General features: G+C 42.6%; 1 protein-coding gene across 1 annotated transcript; it reads right to left on the bottom strand.

The window, feature by feature from the left end:
- Positions 1-12,778: 12,778 nt before the first annotated feature.
- On the bottom strand, positions 12,779-16,324 carry LOC106605441 (DC-STAMP domain-containing protein 2). The gene is made up of 4 exons (XM_014201103.2): positions 15,632-16,324; positions 15,262-15,533; positions 13,324-13,463; positions 12,779-13,190 (listed from the first exon to the last, which is right to left on the bottom strand). Exons 1-4 carry the CDS (start codon positions 15,658-15,660, stop codon positions 13,179-13,181), a joined length of 453 nt encoding a protein of 150 aa, XP_014056578.2. The 5' UTR covers positions 15,661-16,324; the 3' UTR covers positions 12,779-13,178.
- Between the last annotated feature and the right edge of the window lie 3,016 nt (positions 16,325-19,340).

Consider the following 19,340-nt stretch of genomic DNA (forward strand, 5'->3'; position numbering starts at 1 on the left):
GTAGTGATCATAATCATAAATATGAAGAGTCACATCTCCATTACCTGTGTTCAGAGTCACTGGGGGGACTGATATGACCACTACTGTCCCCACTGTCTCCTTCCACCAGCCCTATACTGCTGCAGGCCCCACGCTGCACCCTGCTCTCTGAGGGCCGCCGCCACATTGCCATGGAGATCCTCCTCTTCATCAGTCTCCTGGTGCCCCTCTGGGTGATGTGGGGGGAAGTTAGCGCGGCGGTCCACAGGCCCAGCTGCTCATCATCACTGGAGTCTCTGGAACATACAGGTTATACCACTGTTACAACACACAACGGCTTTTCTGTATGACTAAGGGACACATTCTAGTTCATTCATTCATTTTTATTCCACATTAGGTATATGTTTAGTTACTACGTGACAAGTGGTTTCTAGTGACAAAATGCAATTGGGGCAAGTGAGTAACTTACTGTATTTTAAGTGGAACCAAACAAAGTGCAACATGATAGTTAAATGGTCAGCTAGAGTCTAACAGGTTTAACAGGTGGTCATCATGAGTAATGTGCCCCTGTGGAAGACTCCCAGCTCTTCCTCACAGTCCTCCTGAAAGGTCAGGGGTCCCATGCAAACTGCACACACCTGGCCCATACTCTGGAAGCACTGCTTACAGTATACCCCTGTGTAACGTTAGAACAGCACACGGGTTAGAGTGCAACAAACCACAGTGGAGCAGTTGAACGGAACAGAAAAGTCAGATTGCCAAGAGGAACATAAAACTGATCAAGACCAGGGGCTATTTCACAAAATAGTATCAAAGATATGGCCTGCAAACATGGGTTAACATTCTGAAACAACAAGTAACAAGTAATAAGTGGTTTCAAAGAGTTGCAAATCTGGCTTTGAGAAACACCCCTCGTGGTGCTTCACCAAAGGTGTTAGCTGAATTCTTATCCTTCTAGGCTGAGTCAACAGTTTAACAGGGCCAACTCCCTCACTGTACACACAGTAAGGTCAAACTCCATTTCATTTTACAAGGAAAAAGGAAAGATTTTATGTACTATTCTGTATTTGCACGGGCAAAAAAAATGCACTAGTTAAAATACTAACATGGTGAAAAGATGCGAAATGGCTTCAAGAATGGGAGAATTAGGTGAAACTGACATTCATTTTACCAGGTTGTGAGTGTCTGGAGGAATCTGGGTCCCTCTCCTTCTGCCCTATTCCTGGCTACAGACCTCATCAGGGCTTTACCTAGAGACTGGATCCTCCTGTGGAGGAGCTGCACCCGCTCCTGCCCCACAGAGGAACGAGAAACACCATTACCTGCGCTATGTTATGTTAAAAGTGTCTGGATCTGGAAAAGGTGCGGTACAAATAGAATGCATCTTCAGCCTGACCCAGTAGATAATCTATAGAATATCCTGAACATGCTTTGTCAATCTCAGAAAAGAAATTAGATTGTCATCAGGGCAAGACAATAAATACCTATCGGCAGACAATAGACATATACAGGTAATTGCCAAAATAAAGGAAACACGAGTAAATTAGGGATACAAAGTATATTGAAAGCAGATGCTTCCACACAGGTGTGGTTCCTGAGTTAATTAAGCAATTAACATCCCATCATGCTAAGGGTTATGTATAAAAAGGCCCAGTTGCCCATTATTTTGGCTACCATGGCTAGAAGAAGAGTTCTCAGTGACTATGAAAGAGGGGTCTCAAAGCAGTATAGGGGGTTTAAAGGGTGTGTGTGTCTCAGTCACCAGATCTCAATTCTTAACCCAATTGAACACTTATGGGAGATTCTGAAGTGGCGCATGTTTACGGCGCCCCACCCGTTTACATTGTGACGTACTTTATTACACCGTACGTCATCTTCACGGAGTCTTGCCCCACTACTGAACGGACAAATGTAGTGTTTGTAATGCAAGATGGAGGAGAGCTTGTTTCTCGTCAGAGATTGCATTTATTTTGTGAGATTACCAAATGTGACCTTTTCATTCAAGACAGGTTAAATATATTGTTACAGGTGATAATAAAACATGTTTTGTTTAGTTACTTTTTCCTCAACTTGTTTCTATAACTTTATAGCAAGTCAAGCTAGCTGGCACTGCAGAGCAGCTAGCTAAAAGCTAGGCTAGGTTGAAGATACCATTGTAGCTAGCGACCTCCACCTAATAATTATCATCAAAAACAAACGTTATTATCATCACAATAAACTTAAAACAGGAGGCAACAGTCATATAATATAATTATTTAACATTGCTATTAAAATAGTATTCACTTATAGGAAGTTGCTAGCTATCCCATAAAGCCATTACCGAAAACCACATTATCTCTGTGGTCTGGCAACTTCCTGTTCTTCGACAGACTCTGGCTGGACTGAAGATGACGGAAAGTTTGAAAAATGTCAAAGTTTTCAGCGTCCGTCCTGCAACGGAGCCTTCAACTGCAAGAGGGCATTGCGTTTGCACTCCGTTATGGACGTCCCCATTGAAATGCATGACATCCGGCGCAACGCAACGGAGTGCTTATGGGTGATGTGAACGAGGCTTGAGACAGCGTTTTCCACCACCATTAACAAAAACCCAAATTATGGAATTTCTCGTGGAAGAATGGTGTTGCATCCCTCCAATAGAGTTCCAGACACTTGTAGAATCTATGCCAAGGTGCATTGAAGCTGTTCTGGTGGCTTGTGGTGGCCCCACGCCCTATTAAGACACTTTATGTTTGTGTTTCCTTTATTTTGGCAGTTACCTGTACATAGAGTTATGTGTGCACATAGACTAAGTTACGGTACACAGACCCGGTGCTGATGCTCAACATTCTGTACATGGATGGAATTCCATCTGATCCAACAGTCTAGTATAAAATGTAGTGACACTAAACCTGAAGCTGCTGGCAACATGTATGAACATTGCCATTAGAATGACGCAACACCTTTCCTGTCACACCAGTTTGTAATAGATAATGGCTGAGTGTGATGCTAACCGTGCCACTACTAGTATACAAACAATGACAAAGACCGCCACTACATAAGACCAGAATCGACAACAAAAGGGATCTAGTTTTTTTATCTGGTTTAATAGTTTATTTACCTTTGGCACGACAAGAAGAGAACGTGATCAAACTGTATTAACTTTTTAAGCACATCATTTCAGTCTGTTCTTTTGTCCTGGAATCAAGATAAGCACATCTGTATTGCTGTGCAGTGCTGACCTGCCTGTTCCCCTGAAGTCTTGACATTGTTTCAATTCTATGCATGGTTCACATTCCTCTTTCTCCTAGACTCCCAGACCAGCAGACTACTGCAGAACAAGTTCTATTGTGCCTGCCCAAAACCACAACCTGAAGTGGCTATTGTGAACAAATCTATCTGTGGATCTTTTTATTTCAGTGTAGTTTTTATGTAACTGACAGCCCCTAACTCGTCAGTGTTTGCAGATCTAAACGAAATGGATAGGTGTAAGCAACAGCTAAGTCCACTGGGAAGGTATCCATCTATTACTACACCTACCTGGTTCCCTCAGATCAGCAAACACAGAAGTGGTAAGGGCTAGAGGAGCGGGTTTGGAACTGGACAGATAAGGAGAGAGTTGTGACGGGGTCATAACGTACCCGTTCTCGTTTCGGGTGGAACCTGGCACACACGAGCCTCCTTAAGCGCTCAACGTAGCTTCCAGCGAACACAATGAACAAGGAGAGTCCATAGAGGAATCCTGTGTTAAGAGAGGGGAAGCAAAGCAAACAGCTTATTTTGGCCACTGGGTGTCAGTGTTAAACAGCAAAAAATACAGAGACCCTGTAGAATTTACTCCATATCCATAGGCCAAGGCATAGATACAGATAACTGCCAAAATAAAGGAAACACCAACAAAAAGCATCTTAATATGGAGTTGGGCCACCACGAGCCAGAACAGCTTCAATGCACCCAGGCATTGACTGTTGTGTCTGGAGCTCTATCAGATGGATGAGACACCATTCTTCCACGAGAAATTCCATCATTTGGTGTTTTGTTGATGATAGAAAACACGGTCTCAGGCACCGCTCCAGAATCTCCCATAGGTGTTCAATTGGGTTGAGATCTGGTGACTGAGAAGTCCATGGCATATGGTTAACATTGTTTTCATGATCATCAAAACATTCAGTGACCACTATTGCCCTGTGGATAGGAGCATTGTCATCCTATGGGAGCATAGCCATGGCAGCAAAAATAATGGCCCAAATACTTTTATACATCACCCTAAGCATGATGGGATGTTAATTGCTTAATTAACTCAGGAACCACACCTGTGTGGAAGCATCTGCTTTCAATATACTTTGTATCCCCCATTTACTCAAGTGTTTCCATTATTTTGGCAGTTACCTGTATGTTAATCTTAGGGGCAAGTTCTACCAGATATTTTAATGTTAAAAGTCCACACAAAATATATTTACTGAACAAAAATATAAACGCAATACGTAAAGTGTTTGTGCCATGTTTAATGAGCTGAAACAAAAGATCTCAGAAATGTTTCCACACACACAAAAAGCTTATTTCTCTCACATTTTATGCATAAATGTGTTTACATCCCAGCTAGTGAGCATTTCTCCTCCTGCAAGATAATCCATCATCCTGACAGGTGTGGCATATCAAGAATCTGATTAAACAGCATGATCATTACACAGGTGCATCTTGTGCTGGGCACAATAACAGGCCACTCTAAAATGTGCAGTTTTGTCACACAACACAATGCCACAGATGTCTCAAGTTTTGAGGGAGCATACAATTGAAATGCTGACTGCAGGAATGTCCCCCAGAGCTGTTGACAGAGAATTTAATGTTCATTTCTCTACCATAAGCCACCTCCAACGTTGTTTTAGTGAATTTGGCAGTACATCCAACCGGCCTCACAACCGCAGACCACGTGTAACCACGCCAGTCCAAGACTTCCACATCCGGCTTCTTCACCTGCGGAATTTTCTGAGATCAGTCACCCGGACAGCTGATGAAACTGAGGAGTATTTCTGCCTGTAATAAATCCCCTTTGTGGGGAAAAACGTATTTTGATTGGCTGGGCTTGGATCCCTAGTGGGTGGGCCTGGCTCCCAAATAGGTGGGCCTATGCCCTCCCAGACCCATCCATGGCTGCACCCCTGCCCAGTCATGTGAAATCCATAGATTAGGGCGTAATGAATTTATTTCAATTTACTGATTTCCTTATATGAACTGTAACTCAGTAAAATGGTTGTGGACTATATTGCCACTCCTATTTGCCATCTCTTCAATCTAAGCCTACAGGAAAGTGTGTGTACTCAGACCTGGAGGGAAGCAAAAGTAATTCCGCTACCTAAGAATAGCAAAGCACCCTTTACTAATTCAAACAGCCAACCAATCCTGCTACCGACCCTTAGTAAACCTTTGGGAAAAAAATTGTGTTTGACCAGATACAATGCTATTTCACAGTAAACAAATTAACAGCTGACTTTCAGCACGCTTACAGGGAAGGGCACTCAACATGTATGGCACTGACACAAATGGCTGATGATTGGCTGAAAGAAATTGATAATAAGAAGATTGTGGGAGATGTTTTGTAAGACTTCAGTGCAGCTATTGACATTATCGATCATAGTATTCTTCTGAAGCAGACTATGTTTTATGGGTTTACATCCTCTGCCATATTGTAGATCGAGAGTTACCTGTCTAGCAGAATGCAGAGGGTGTTATTTAATGGATGCCTCTCTAACTTAAACCAAGTAGATTTAAGCATACCTCAAGGTAGCTGTCTTGGCCCCTTACTTTTTTCTATTTTTACTAATATCCTACCACTAGCCTTAGTAAAGCCAGTGCGTCCATGTACGCTGATGACTCAGCATTATACACGTCAACTACCACAGCAAGTGAAATCACTGCAACACATAAAGATCTGAAGTTAGTTTTAGAATTGGTGGCTAGTAATAAGCTAGTTCTAAATATATCAAAACCTAAATGCATTGTACTTGGAACAAATCATTCGCCAAACCAGTGGTTCCCAAACCAGGGTTCGCGACCCCATGTGCGAGGTTGCCTGATATGAAAATGGGGTTGCGGGAGAATTTCCAAAATCCCCCCAAAATCGAAATATATACCTTTATATATAAATTATTAAACCAGAGAGCGCTCTTAGATCATGGGAAAAGGCCACACTTGACCGTTGCACTTGAATCATTCCCACGGTGAATGGCTAGGCCCACTACGCTATGAAACCATACACTATTGCAGAGACTTTGATATTACTGGCTGCAGTTAATATGGTGAAAACAATGTGTTGGGAGGCAGAGGCACAGAAACTCACATACCTTTGTCAGATAACACTGTTAAACAAATAATTTATGCTATTGCTCACAATCAAGAGGAAACTGACTGAACGACTCAAAAACTTCCAAGCTTATGCTATCCAAATGGACGACAGCTGTTATGGCCGAGATGCCTATGCATTGACTTTTGTTTGCTATACATGTCGGGGGATGCTATTCATAAGGACATATTGTTCTGTCTCACGATTTCCAAGTATGAAACGGCATATGGAATGTTGAGTGTTCTGCGTGGCTATATTGACGACAAACAGATTCCATATGGGATCAAATGTTGGACATTTGCACAGATATGGCTCCATCTATCACGGGATGGGGGGCAGGCCTCTGTACTCTAGTTATGAATGTGTCTCCCTCTGCAATATGGACGCATTGTATGATACACTGAGAACAACTGGCGGCAAAAGAGCTGAGCACAGAATTCTGAGATATACTGCAGCAGGTAACTTCGACTGTTAACTACATCAAACCACATCCACTGCGCACACGCCTGTTCGCAAAACTATGTGGAGATATGTGATCAGAGCATGGCAATGTTTCACATTGAGGCTTGGTGGTTATCAAGGGGGAGTGTTGGAGAAAAAAAATGCATTGAGAGAGGAACTGTTGTCATCCACAATGGATGTTAAAAAAAACCCCGACTTGGTTGACTTTCTGTGTAATGAAAAGTAAATAACAGAAGTGTCCCACACGAGTGATAACTGCTCACCTTCAACGCTTGGATGAGCACTTTGGGACGGACCTACTTCCCAATCCGTTTGACTGTGATCCTGGCTCAGTTGACATGCCGGTAAGTGAAATTGAACAGCTGATCTAGCTGTCATGTGACCGAATACTGCAGACAATGCATTCACGGGTCACTACGGAGGAGTTTTGGTCCTTAAACTCAAAGGCAAGACCCTGCTGTCTCCCTCTGAGCATTAATGCCGCATTCAAAACAACTTGGAACTGGGACCTCGGAAATCTCTGACTTCCGTGCGCTCACGGCAACTGGGAAACTCGGAAAGAAATTAGCTACAACTGGGAAAAATAGTTTTGAACGGTCATCCAACACGGAATTCCAACTCAGGAAGTCGGGCCTCTTTCTAGAGCTTTGACTTTGCGTCCTAAAGATCACTGTTGTCATGATTTGATCTTCAGAGTCCCCAGTTGTCTTGAAAGCACCATAAAAATTATGGTAGGCTGCCCTTCGCCAGTTTATATCTGTGTTAAGCTGGATTCAGTACTCTCTTCTGCATTAAAACTAAATATCGATCCAGGTTGACCACGCCCTGACTTTGAGAAGCTCCGATGCGACATGCATCAAACTCACCCATCTCATTAGTGGTGGTGAGATAAGAGACAATATGTCAGACTAATTTGCAATTGACTGTCCCACATTAAAAGTATGTGATGGTGAGTTGAGAAGACAATCAGAAATATTGTTAGAATGGTTTTAATTTGACAGCCATACTGTTGGCTATATTTAATTTTTACATGTTTTGTTTGAGCTGCTTTTAAAAGCAAAAGTCGAATTGAACACAGTATTGGTGTTGTTGAATTTGATTTTCATAACAGCAAACTAGGACTGATGATTTGGTTAGATAAACTAGCAAGTCTGTTTGTTTGGTTACCATGGACACTATGTAGTAAACTTGCTAGGTACTTTAATGGATGTTGAACACATTTCTACAAACAAATGAACATATTTCTAGTGAAAAATGTGTTAAATTATAGCCATGGTATAGAAGTCAACTTGTGGCTCTATGCATTCTCTGGAAAATAATGTAACTCCATGGACGGTCAGTTCCACTCCACTAACGCTTGGTGGAACACACCTTTCACGTCGTTCATTATTTTCCATAGAATGCATAGCCCCTCGTTGATTATCCCTTACTTAATGCAGTATTGTAAATGTTATATTCTACATTTGTAATAAGAGTAATAATGTAATAATGTATTGTATTTATAATGTAGGCTGTTGTTTTGTTTTCAAGTAATTGTTTTATTCCTGTTTGGACCCCAGGTAGAGTAGCTGCTGCCTTGGCCTTGGGGATCCTAGTAAATACTAAATACTACTAGTCTAGGTGTTACCTATGTATGAGCATGTATCCTGAGTGGTCTGGGTCTGAAGGCTTCATCAGACACTTCTTGCTGAGAACAGTGATGCTGCCCTTCTGCAGAATGGCAAAGGCAGCTACTATGTCCTTGAAGATGTCCGAGGCATTGCCTGTGCTATTTACTTCCACTGCCAATATGATGGGTGCTAAAGAGAGCACAAAGAGAGAACACAATGTCTTGGATGATGTTGTTTGTTCCAAATATGGTTTGATGTACAAGTTCATTAGAATAATCTGTACTATAGTATTTAATTGGAAACTGATGTCCAGTTTAATTCCTTTATTGGACTGAATAGAATGGAGTAAACTGATAGACTTCAGGTTTCAGGCAAGGTTATTCATCACACCGAACAACCACTTTCTCTCATAAAATAAACTGTTATGTCTAAAATAACTAAGTCCAAAATAACAGCCCAAACAAAATGTGTACAAACAAAATAGCTGTACAAACATGTTTTGAGACTCGGTTTGTTAGCAGTGTTTCTGGTTTCATTCAGGTAAATATACTTTTTGGAAGCAATAACGAATGCAGATATTATACCGCTCATCTATTCCTGCTTTTAACCATGCACCTGTGAGTACACTGATGGGTGGGGTGGCTAGTAAGATTTAAATGTATTTATTACAGTAAATAACCTTGAACTGAACTGAACTGGACATAATCTATTTCCCTGTAGCCAGACTGTCGACCCTCTGGCCACGATGTCCCCCTGGGCTTGGTGGTGCACCAGGTCAAACATCCAGAAGACCACCAGGTCCAGCGCCACCCCAGGCATCCCATGGCTATGTGCCTGAGAATGGACACTGCGCAGAGGGCAGCCGTCCGCCGCTCCCTGGCCGTCAGGTACACTGAGATTAGAGGACAGAGATGGGTGTGTGGGAGGGGAGGTTAGGTGGGTGTTTTCACTGCCATGACATCAATGTTACACTGACTTTCTCTTTTCACCTTTCTAGATGTTTTTTGTTGTTGTTGTTCTCTCTCATTTTCGAATTTCTCTATATCCTTTTCTACCTTTTCTATCAACACCCACACTGCTTCCCCCCTACAATCCATTTATCTTTTCTTCTCCTCTTTCCTGTGCATTCTTCCTGCTCCACTCACATGGTCTGATGTAGGTGCGGGCCTCTCTCTGGCTGAGCGGTTAGACAGGGGGTTTTCCCTCTCTAACCAATCTCTTGTTGGGCTCCTCAAACTGCTCTGTGATGTAAGTGTTGTCAAAGTCATTCTGGTGCAGGTACTTGTGTTTGTACAGGACAGCCCTTTAAACACACACACACACACACACACACACACACACACACACACACACACACACACACACACACACACACACACACACACACACACACACACACACACACACACACACACACACACACACACACACAGTATAGAGCAGGGTTTCCCAAAATCAGGGGAAACCCTGCTATAAAGTATACCGCTCCTTGTCAAACCTTGTTTGCATGACCCATGTGAATGAATATAGACTCACCGTAGGTATATTAGCAGCAGAAGGAAGAGGCCTATATAGGCTATTAGCCTCATCACTTCCTGGAAACATCCCAGCTCCACCGACACTTCCTCCATCATATCCTGTGACACCTGTTAGAGCGACTGACTGCTGTTCACATTCATGTCAAAGTGCATAGAGGCCGATATGTTGAACTCAAACTCCTTCTTCATCTTCTCGAAAGCTGCTATGGTTGCTAGAAGAGAGCAAAGAGGCACTTCAAGAATGTGCCACTGTGCATTTGTGACTGTTTAGAATGGCCATCAAAAAGGAGTTACAGTAGAATTATGGAATTGAAGAATGTTCTACCTTGGAATAGAGAAGTAGTAGAAACTATTATAAGGGCAAGGTTTCTGTACCTCTGCACTTTACTTACGGGCAGCAATATTTGTCTTTATGTGGCCAACAATGTAAGAAGGGATGATGCAAAACAGCTGACCAACTGACATGAGAGGAATGTATTGATAATTACTGTCCTCATACCTACAAATGACATAACCTCTAGCTAATTTACGTGACAAATGCATCTCTGCATCACAGGATCTATTGATTGTCTCATAAAACCATTGTGAACGGTCATTAAAAGTAAACCCAAGTGTCATGTCAGGTTTATAAGACAGCATTATATAGGATTTATGACCCATAGTTTAGAAAGTGAAATGCCACCATTCACTTTATGCTGAGAGCAGCATTCTAGATCTCCCAAGGGCCAGGAAGTGTGTTTCATCTTTTCTTTCTCTTCTTTCTTTTCCTCCTGTCTCTGGCCCTCGGGTCATGTTTGGATTAAAAAGTCACCAGTGCTCGGCTGGCTCCTGGCTGGCCCGAGAGCAGCGGTGGATATGAAACAATAATTCATTTGAAAAGAAAACAGGGGAGGCAGATGGATGGAAGGGGGAGGCAGAGGGATGGAGGGTGACTCACGGCTGCGCTCCTCCTGGGAAATGTGAGAGGAAACCTGAGGGCGGTGTGGGGCTGGAGGGTTTTAACTAGGCCTTGGCTCCTAAGTTACCCTGCCCTCCTAGGCTAAAGAATAACACAGAGCACCACAGAGCTACCAGAGAGCTAGAGAGGAGGGCTGTGCTGTACCTCCACACTGATGTCAACCTCACAACAATGGGTGATCTATTTTTCCATGAGCTAACATATTTGTAGTCAGCAATTTTTCACCAAAATCGGAAAAAACAGGCTCGGGTGAAAAAAAAGGGAACAGTTTAACTGAGTTTCAAAAGATTTTAAACTACTGACCACCCAGCTAGCACATAATGTTCTGAGAACCATATGTTGTTAAGAGCTTGGTGAGAGCGTGGTTGTCCTATGGTTATTTTGCATGCAACCTTCCCATAACATTTCCTATAGGTTTCTTCATGGTTCTATTTAAAGTAATGTTCTCAAATTGTTCAGAGAACGTTAAGAAACAATGTTCTTCGGTGGTAATTTCAGTATAATGTTTTCTACAGCTTTCCTCATGGTTCTATTTAAAGTAATGTTCTAAGAACGTTAAGAAACAATGTTCTTCTGTGGGAATTCCAATACCTCAGCATAAGGTTTTCTACAGGTTTCCTAATGTTTCTAGTTAAAGTCATGTTCTCCGAATGTTCAGAGAACATTAAGAAACAACGTTCTTCTATGTGAATTCAAGAACTTCAGCATAATGTTTTCTGCAGGTTTCCTCATGGTTCTATTTAAAATAATTTTCTCAGACTGTTCAGAGAATGTTAGGAAATGAGGTTCTACTATGGGAATTCCAGTACTTCAGCATAACATTTTTTGCAGGTTTCCTCGTGGTTCTATTTCAAGTAATGTTCTCAGAACATTAATAAAACTTTCCATAAAAACCACAAGAAAACAAAGTTTAAAGAACATAAACTTTCCATTCTCAGCATCAACAAAGCTATCTCTATCCTCTATCTTGTTAAGTGTTTTCAGGTGTGTTGGCCACACCTGATCTTAATGAGTGCTTGTTTCCTTTGAAATAGAATCTCTTTGAATTGACAAAAATGTACAAACATGGCATGCTAGCTCCATCCTCATGGAGCAGTGGACTAATTCCGAGAGAGCAGAAGATCATAGGTTTGAATCTCACTGAAACCATGCCACAATAAAAAAAAATAAATGTGTTTGCATGATTAATGCAACCTGAAAATGTACGTTCCCAGAACAGGTGAAATTTTCACTTCTGTTCTCAGAACTTTTTCAAAAGCCGTAACGGTAAGGAAACTTATGGCTTCATTCCCACAACCAATGGGAAACCAAAAACGTACATTCCCAGAACTGCTAAGGAACCAAATGTGCTAACTGAGAATGACTTAAAAACAGAGAACAAACATCTCAGATAAAATATGTAATGGTTAGGAGGCAAGGCCCTAACAAAGTTGTCCTTCATAATGAGAAGAGAAACATTGAGCGAAGACTGCGACAATGACAATACAGATAACCTAATTATAACACTACCATAGATTTTCTTATTTTTAAGTAACAGACACCTTCCACAGTGATTGATGTCCTTTTCACATTTCCTTTGCTCTATTGATACAGCTGTATATGTTTGTAAGGGCTGTCTGAAGAGAGAGTGGACCAAAACGCAGCAGGGTTAGTGTTCATCATTTAATATTTAATTGAACACTATACAAAACCAAGAAAGCCAACAGTCCTGTCAGGTGCAAACACTAACAGAAACAATTACCCACAAAACCCAAAGGAAAAACATGCTCCTTATGTGTGACTCCCAATCAGCAACAACGAGCTTCAGCTGTGCCTGATTAGGAGCCACACACGGCCCAAAACAAAGAAATACAAAAACATAGAAAAAGGAACATAGAACGCCCACCCAATGTAACACCCTGGCCTAACCAAAATAAAGAACAAAAAACCCCTCTCTATGGACAGGGCGTTATAATGTGCTAAAGCTTCTCAGGTTCCTACTCTTGCGATTTGAACCTGCTTCTCTGTGGACAATAATTTATTCATCTGACACTATGACAAACAGCTACCCTTCCTCTACTACTGACAGCTGATGGAAGTAAGGGTGAGTGAGGATAGTGATTCTACTGTATGATGGAACAACATGTCAACCAACCTCGAGTGAGACCACAGAGGGGGCGGAACCATCCACAATGTGACAAAGGAAGTTGAACGCAGACAGGAGCTCCATGTAGTCATCACGGGCATCATCAAACAGCTTGTTACACTTCTTACAGGGGTGCCAAGTTTGTCATTACACACCTCGCCAATGCCGACCAGGAAGTGTAACACGTTTCTCAGGGAACGAGCTGTAACGGGGCAAAGGGAACAGAAATCAATGGAAGGCTTCATTTGGTGAGTTAAATTGTTAGATACAGTAACTGTACTAACAGTGTCTTCAAATAAGGACAGCGCTAGAATAAGCATGGCCCACAGACGTACCTGCTGGGTCTGGTTCATGGCAAGTTCGGCCCCACACACCACGCTGTCCGCTGCACGGTCAAAGTTTTCCAGGGTGTTGGTCATGGGGCCCTGGACCAACATGGAGAAGATGAAGAACAGGAGGAAGTTCTTGCCCTTCACTGTGAGGAAATTCATAAGAAGGTGCATTAGTGGTACCCAGAACAAGTTGGTCTACTGAGTAATGCATTGTAGGTCATTCCTTCTACTCAGGGGCGTTTCTCAGAATTTTTTTTATAAATTTTTTTCCTGGGGTGGCCAAGGGGGGGCCAAGAACCAATCATGATGGCTCGCCATGGGAAATCAGCAAACTGGATCACAAATAGCATTGAAAATTGGCTTAAATACGATGCATTGCATTGAATAACTGTTTCAACTGTTAATTTGTATCTGCCCTAATTTATTCAAATAAATGAATTTGAAATGATCCATATGAATCCATATTCAAATTATTGAGGATCTACACTGATCTCAAAAAACGACCTCTCAGACGTAATGGAAAACTTTAACCACTGAATGAACATCTGGTCGGGTTCTTTGGCTAAGCAAAAACAAGCAAAAACAACTCCATTATCAGCTTGGCTGCTTTAGCTTTATTCACCCATCGATAAGGGACATACATAACATTCTACAACAAACACATGCCATAGCCTACAGCAATTAGCTAGCACTAATTAACACACTAGCTCAGCACCAAGATTAAAAACTTGAGTTTATTTTCCTGTCAAGTCAAACAGCAGTTACCTACACATCTTCCACCTCTGCACTGCTTTTGTCAACTCAGGGGCGGACTGGGACCTGAAATCGGTCCTGGCATTTCTAACACACTAGCCCATTTTTTCCCCCCTCGAGGCCCCCACAACGGCCCATTTTTTCCCTTTGAGGCTCTCATTATAAGCCAGATCATGATAATTTTGCACAAAAAAAGTTAGACAGGCCCATTAGAAAGAATATGGACTAGCCCTTCTGGCATCTCCAAACTGACTGTCCTAAAGAGATTGAGCCAGTGGGTGAGCTACTTGTAAGCGTGGAGGCATCGCCACTTGCTCACGACTCCTATATGAAAGATAGCATACGTAGTGTTTTATTTTTAGTAAATGTTTCTTTTCAAAGCAGGGGAAAATGTTAACAGGTTGGAGGAGTATTCTGTGGGGTATTCTGGCGGACAACAACCAAACAAAGGTTCATTCCCGGTGTGGTAATACTGATGATTTGTCGCCATAGATGGTATGTTTACATAGCAGGCTAAGATAACTAACATGGCAGGTTAGGTGAATTAATGTAACAGGTTAGGAGAATGAGGTAAAGGTTAGGAAAAGGATTAGGGTTAGGCTTAGCTACAATACTAGTTGTCAACAATTGTTGTCCCCGTCCCTACCACTAGATTGAGCAGTAGGCCTACTCCATCTAGCCACAATGGAAGAAATGTAAACAAACAATCTGTGGAAGACAAATCATCAGTAGCATAACACCATGGTAACCATGTGATTTTGGAACTGTGAGCTTATTGGTCCACTTGAATGAATTGTTTGTGTGCTCTAATTGATTGCAAGTAGGCTATGACAAGGATGCACCTCCACCTGTTTTGTACAAAATGGTGGTCTTTCTTTTCTACTGTAAGTGCCTACACCAGCCTGGGAAACAGTCTCTCTCTGTTTGAAAGGCTGTGTTTAGACAGGCAGCCCAATTCTGATATTTTTTCACACTAATTGGTATTTTGACAAATCACATTAGATATTTTCCAGAGCTAATGTGATTGGTAAAAAGACAAAATAGTGGGTGGAAAAAGATCAGAATTGGACTGTCTAAATGTTGCCAAAGTGTTGATTTGACTGTGTAACTGGGTGCATTTCAACACACAGAACATATACTATTTTTTTGTGGTATGGTTAAAACAATCTTCATATGTAGGCTACTCACTTGAACACAGCATTGGCATCATGAGCACAACATTCGCTCGCACGCGGATGGAGAGGCCTGTGCCAAATGCTAAGAGGAAAGCTATGGCGATCGTGGTATACACGCAATACCACAGTCCTTGGTTCTGTACGAACAGTGCAGTCATTCCGTACACAGGGGCGAGGAATAGGCCAAACAAAAACCCACCCAAACTATGCACGAGCCCACTGAGACGAGGATCACGGAAAGGTTTGGTCTTGCTTCGTGGGCAACGCCTTGGGAATCTGGGAACCCTGTAAAAAAGGTTAGATATTTAGGCTAAACTCACCCACCAATGACAACATTATGTAGTAAGCCTATGCATCTCAATAATGTCAATGTATTTCCTTACCGCTTGAGGACCCCCCTCAAACGCTCCATCGCGGCTTGCCCACTTTGCACGAACCTTTGCCGAAGACCATGTATGCTATGCTGTCCCCGTAGACATAAGATTTGTTTTCTTATTTCTAATTCTGTCACTAGGGAATTGTTATTGTTTCAGGCCTCCACAGAACTAAGTTGCATTATGAGGTCACCAAGATGGAGTTATTCTTCTTTCTTCTGGAATTATTCCCTTTTCCTGCTTATAAACGAGTGGATTCAAAATGATTTAATGGCAGTGACGATGGTTAAATTGAATGAACTCAGAAGACAAAAAAAAGCACCACATTCCAGTTAGTAGATTCCAGATAATGAGTTGGTGTTTGTGCCACTGAGGATCAATCTGATAGACAACTTCAATGTACTATACTTACCGTGGAGAGGTTCATTAGGTGGGTTCTGCCAGATTTTGCCCACCGGTTCCCCTTTAGTCAGTCACAGGAGTTCCCAGTTGCTCATTTCTTCCTGGGAGCATTATATGGTGCAGGTAGGATTGATTGATTTCACAATGCTACAATGTTTCGGTTTATAATTTGGCCAACTCATTGTGAATTCTCCCCTCCAGGTTTATTTCTGAGTCTCTTCCACAATGTCACAATGACCACTGTAAACAGGCTCTTAGCAGGATATGCTTTTGTTGGTGAGTAGATTGTGGTACTGCAATTGAACACTGTTTGGAGTCAATCAGTAAAGTAAACAAATTGAAAACATATTAGTCATGCTCTGTGTGTATTTTTCAGCTGTATGTATTCTGGGTGGGGCATTTTCCTCCTACTTTCGCTGCTCGGTCCCTCTGATCTTTCCCAGCATGCTCAGCTACCGTGGCAGGGCGTACCTCATGCTGTTTGTCCTCTACGGCCTGTATAGAGGTAAACTGAAAATAGCTCTGGAAAAAATGTATTGCCTTGATACTTGCCAAATAGCTTGCTTGCAGTATGGCATCGCTGTGGTGCAAACCGGCAATCCTCTGATACCCTGTTCTCTCATCCTGTCAGGCCCATCCACCATAATGTACAGGATGTGGCCTTCTCTATGGGGTGCAACATCGAACTCCAGATCAAACACAGCAAGGTCATGTGGAGGGTGGTGATGGAGCCCTTCATGGAGGTGGTGCAGGGTATTGTGGTAAGTTGCACATTATCATGTTCAGTGGATCACTATTGCCAGAATAGCATTAGTGGAAACCAAGACTGTTCTCAGGGCAGGCCTGGTTCTAGCTAGATATATTTGCGATGTGAATTTTGGCTAACCCTAACCCTTTTCCTAAACCTAATTATCCTAACCTGCCACATTAATTATCCTAACCTGCTGCGTAAGTTCTCCAAACCTGCTACGAAAAGTCACTAATGCTAGTCATAACCGGCAGACCTGCCCTGAGAGCAGTCTGTCAGAGTGCTCAAGGAAGCAGGAGGGTTGAAGTCAGGCGCAGGAGACACAAGTCCGTGAACACTCGTCTTTAATAAATAATCCACACTTGCCAAAAACAGGTAGGGCAGGGCAAGGTAAAACAAATACCCATTTAGCAGCCCGAACACAGCGTAGGGACGCAGCCCAAAACACACTGCCACAAAACCCACAGGCAGATGGAAAAAAAACACCTGTTCCCCAGACGTACAACCTGACGACAATAATCACGCACAAACACAGACATACCTTGCTAGACTAAATAACCCCCCCTACTAATAACTAAACCAAAACAGGTGCGTGCCTACCTAGACCTAACCAACAGAAAGTGAAACAAAGGATCGATGGCAGCTAGTAGGCCGGCGACGACGAGCGCCGCCCGGTCGAGGAGGGGCGCCACCATCCGTCGGTGTCGTGACACAGTCTGAGGATCCACTAGTGCGATACAGTTCACTATTGTATCGTTTCAGTAGGTTTGTTTCACATTATCGACTGATATTTCAAGGATATGCCCCAATGTTTCCTTCATGTCATTACTGGGTCAGGAGGATAAGGGGGAGTTCCAGGAGGAGGCTAAGAGTGTGAGCAGGAAGTTTCAGAACATCAGATATGAGGTCATGGGGGGGTATGGCTATGACTTCATGGAACAGGACCCTGTTGCTGCCAGCAACAGCACCCAGGATTTGTATGCAGCAAAGACGATGATGCGATGTGACTGAGTATTGGTTTGCGTTTAAAAACCTATTCAGCAGATTGAAGTTGGTTGTTATTGTTATTGGTCGATAATTAGTTGTGAATGTACTGACATTACTCACCGTCTGTTTTTCTGCGTTGTGGGACAGATGTGGTGGAACAGGGGATAGAGTGCTGTCGGGAGTGGTTTGAGGTCAAGTGGCAGGACTGCATGGATGCCATCAAAGCCCCAGTCATCAACCACATCCTGTGTGTGTCCATGAGATTCCACTTCCTCTGTGACATCATGATAAATGGTTGATTTAGGTGCAATCTTACTGGCAGCAATATCCTTGCCTGTGAAGCTCTTTTCGTGCAAAGCAATGATGACGGCACGTGTTTCCTTGCAGTTAACCATGATTGACAGAGGAAGAACAATGATTCCAAGCACCACCCTCCTTTTGAAGCTTCCAGTCTGTTCTTCGAACTCAATCAGCATGACAGAGTGATCTCCAGCCTTGTCCTCGTCAACACTCACACCTGTGTTAACGAGAGAATCACTGACATGATGTCAGCTGGTCCTTTTGTGGCAGGGCTGAAATGCAGTGGAAATGTTTTTGGGGGATTCAGTTCATTTGCATGGCAAAGAGGGACTTTGCAATTAATTGCAATTCATCTGATCACTCTTCATAACATTCTGGAGTATATGCAAATTGCCATCATACAAACTGAGGCAGCAGACTTTGTGAAAATTAATATTTGTGTCATTCTCAAAACTTTTGGCCACGACTGTACTTTTCTGATTACAATGATGTTTGCTTGGTTGCTTTTCAAGTCAGTCATGAAGTCCTGGTGCAGAGAGGAGATCCCAGTGGAAGGGAACTCTGGTGGTTCATTTCTTTATTATCAAATGAGGGGACAAACTTATCACACAAGTCAGAGTTATACTTAAACTAAATCTTTAATAGTGAGAGCTTTGCGATAGCAATGGCTGGACGACGAATCACCGTCTCTGATGATTCGTTGAAAAGCCGGGAGACAAAAGTACAAAGGTTTTTTATAGCCAAGATCCACCCCCTAGTTGACATAACAAACCACAGATGTTTTGAATGGGTCACAAAGTGAGACTTTTTAAATGAGAAAGGAGTATCCCGTAGCCAAATAGCATTCGCTATAAATTATTCTTCAGTTTGGACCCTAAGACGAGGTTCCAATCTCGTTCCTGGTACTTCATAGCACAAAAACACCAACTCATCCAATGGCATAAATCAATTGTCAACTCCAGATACTCCCATCTCAAGTAAAACCCCTTCCTGACCCCACTCATGGACAAGCTCACTGAGGGTAGTGAGCCTCTAGGTCATACACTAACCCAAGATAAGTGCGACATCAGAGATGACATGCAATGGTTCCAGACACTGCCACACACATCCCCCAATGCCAAAGGAGGGAGTGACTGGCGCACAGACATTGTGGAGACAAGTAATTGGTTCCCCATTAATCACGCCATGCCTTCACATGGTTTAAGAATAGGTAGACACATTCACATATGAAGACAATGTTCTCTCCTGTCCTCTTCTCTTTCTGATATTCTGCATAGCACC

This window comes from Salmo salar, chromosome ssa05, assembly GCF_905237065.1.
Source record: "Salmo salar chromosome ssa05, Ssal_v3.1, whole genome shotgun sequence".
NCBI classification, from domain to species: domain Eukaryota; kingdom Metazoa; phylum Chordata; class Actinopteri; order Salmoniformes; family Salmonidae; genus Salmo; species Salmo salar.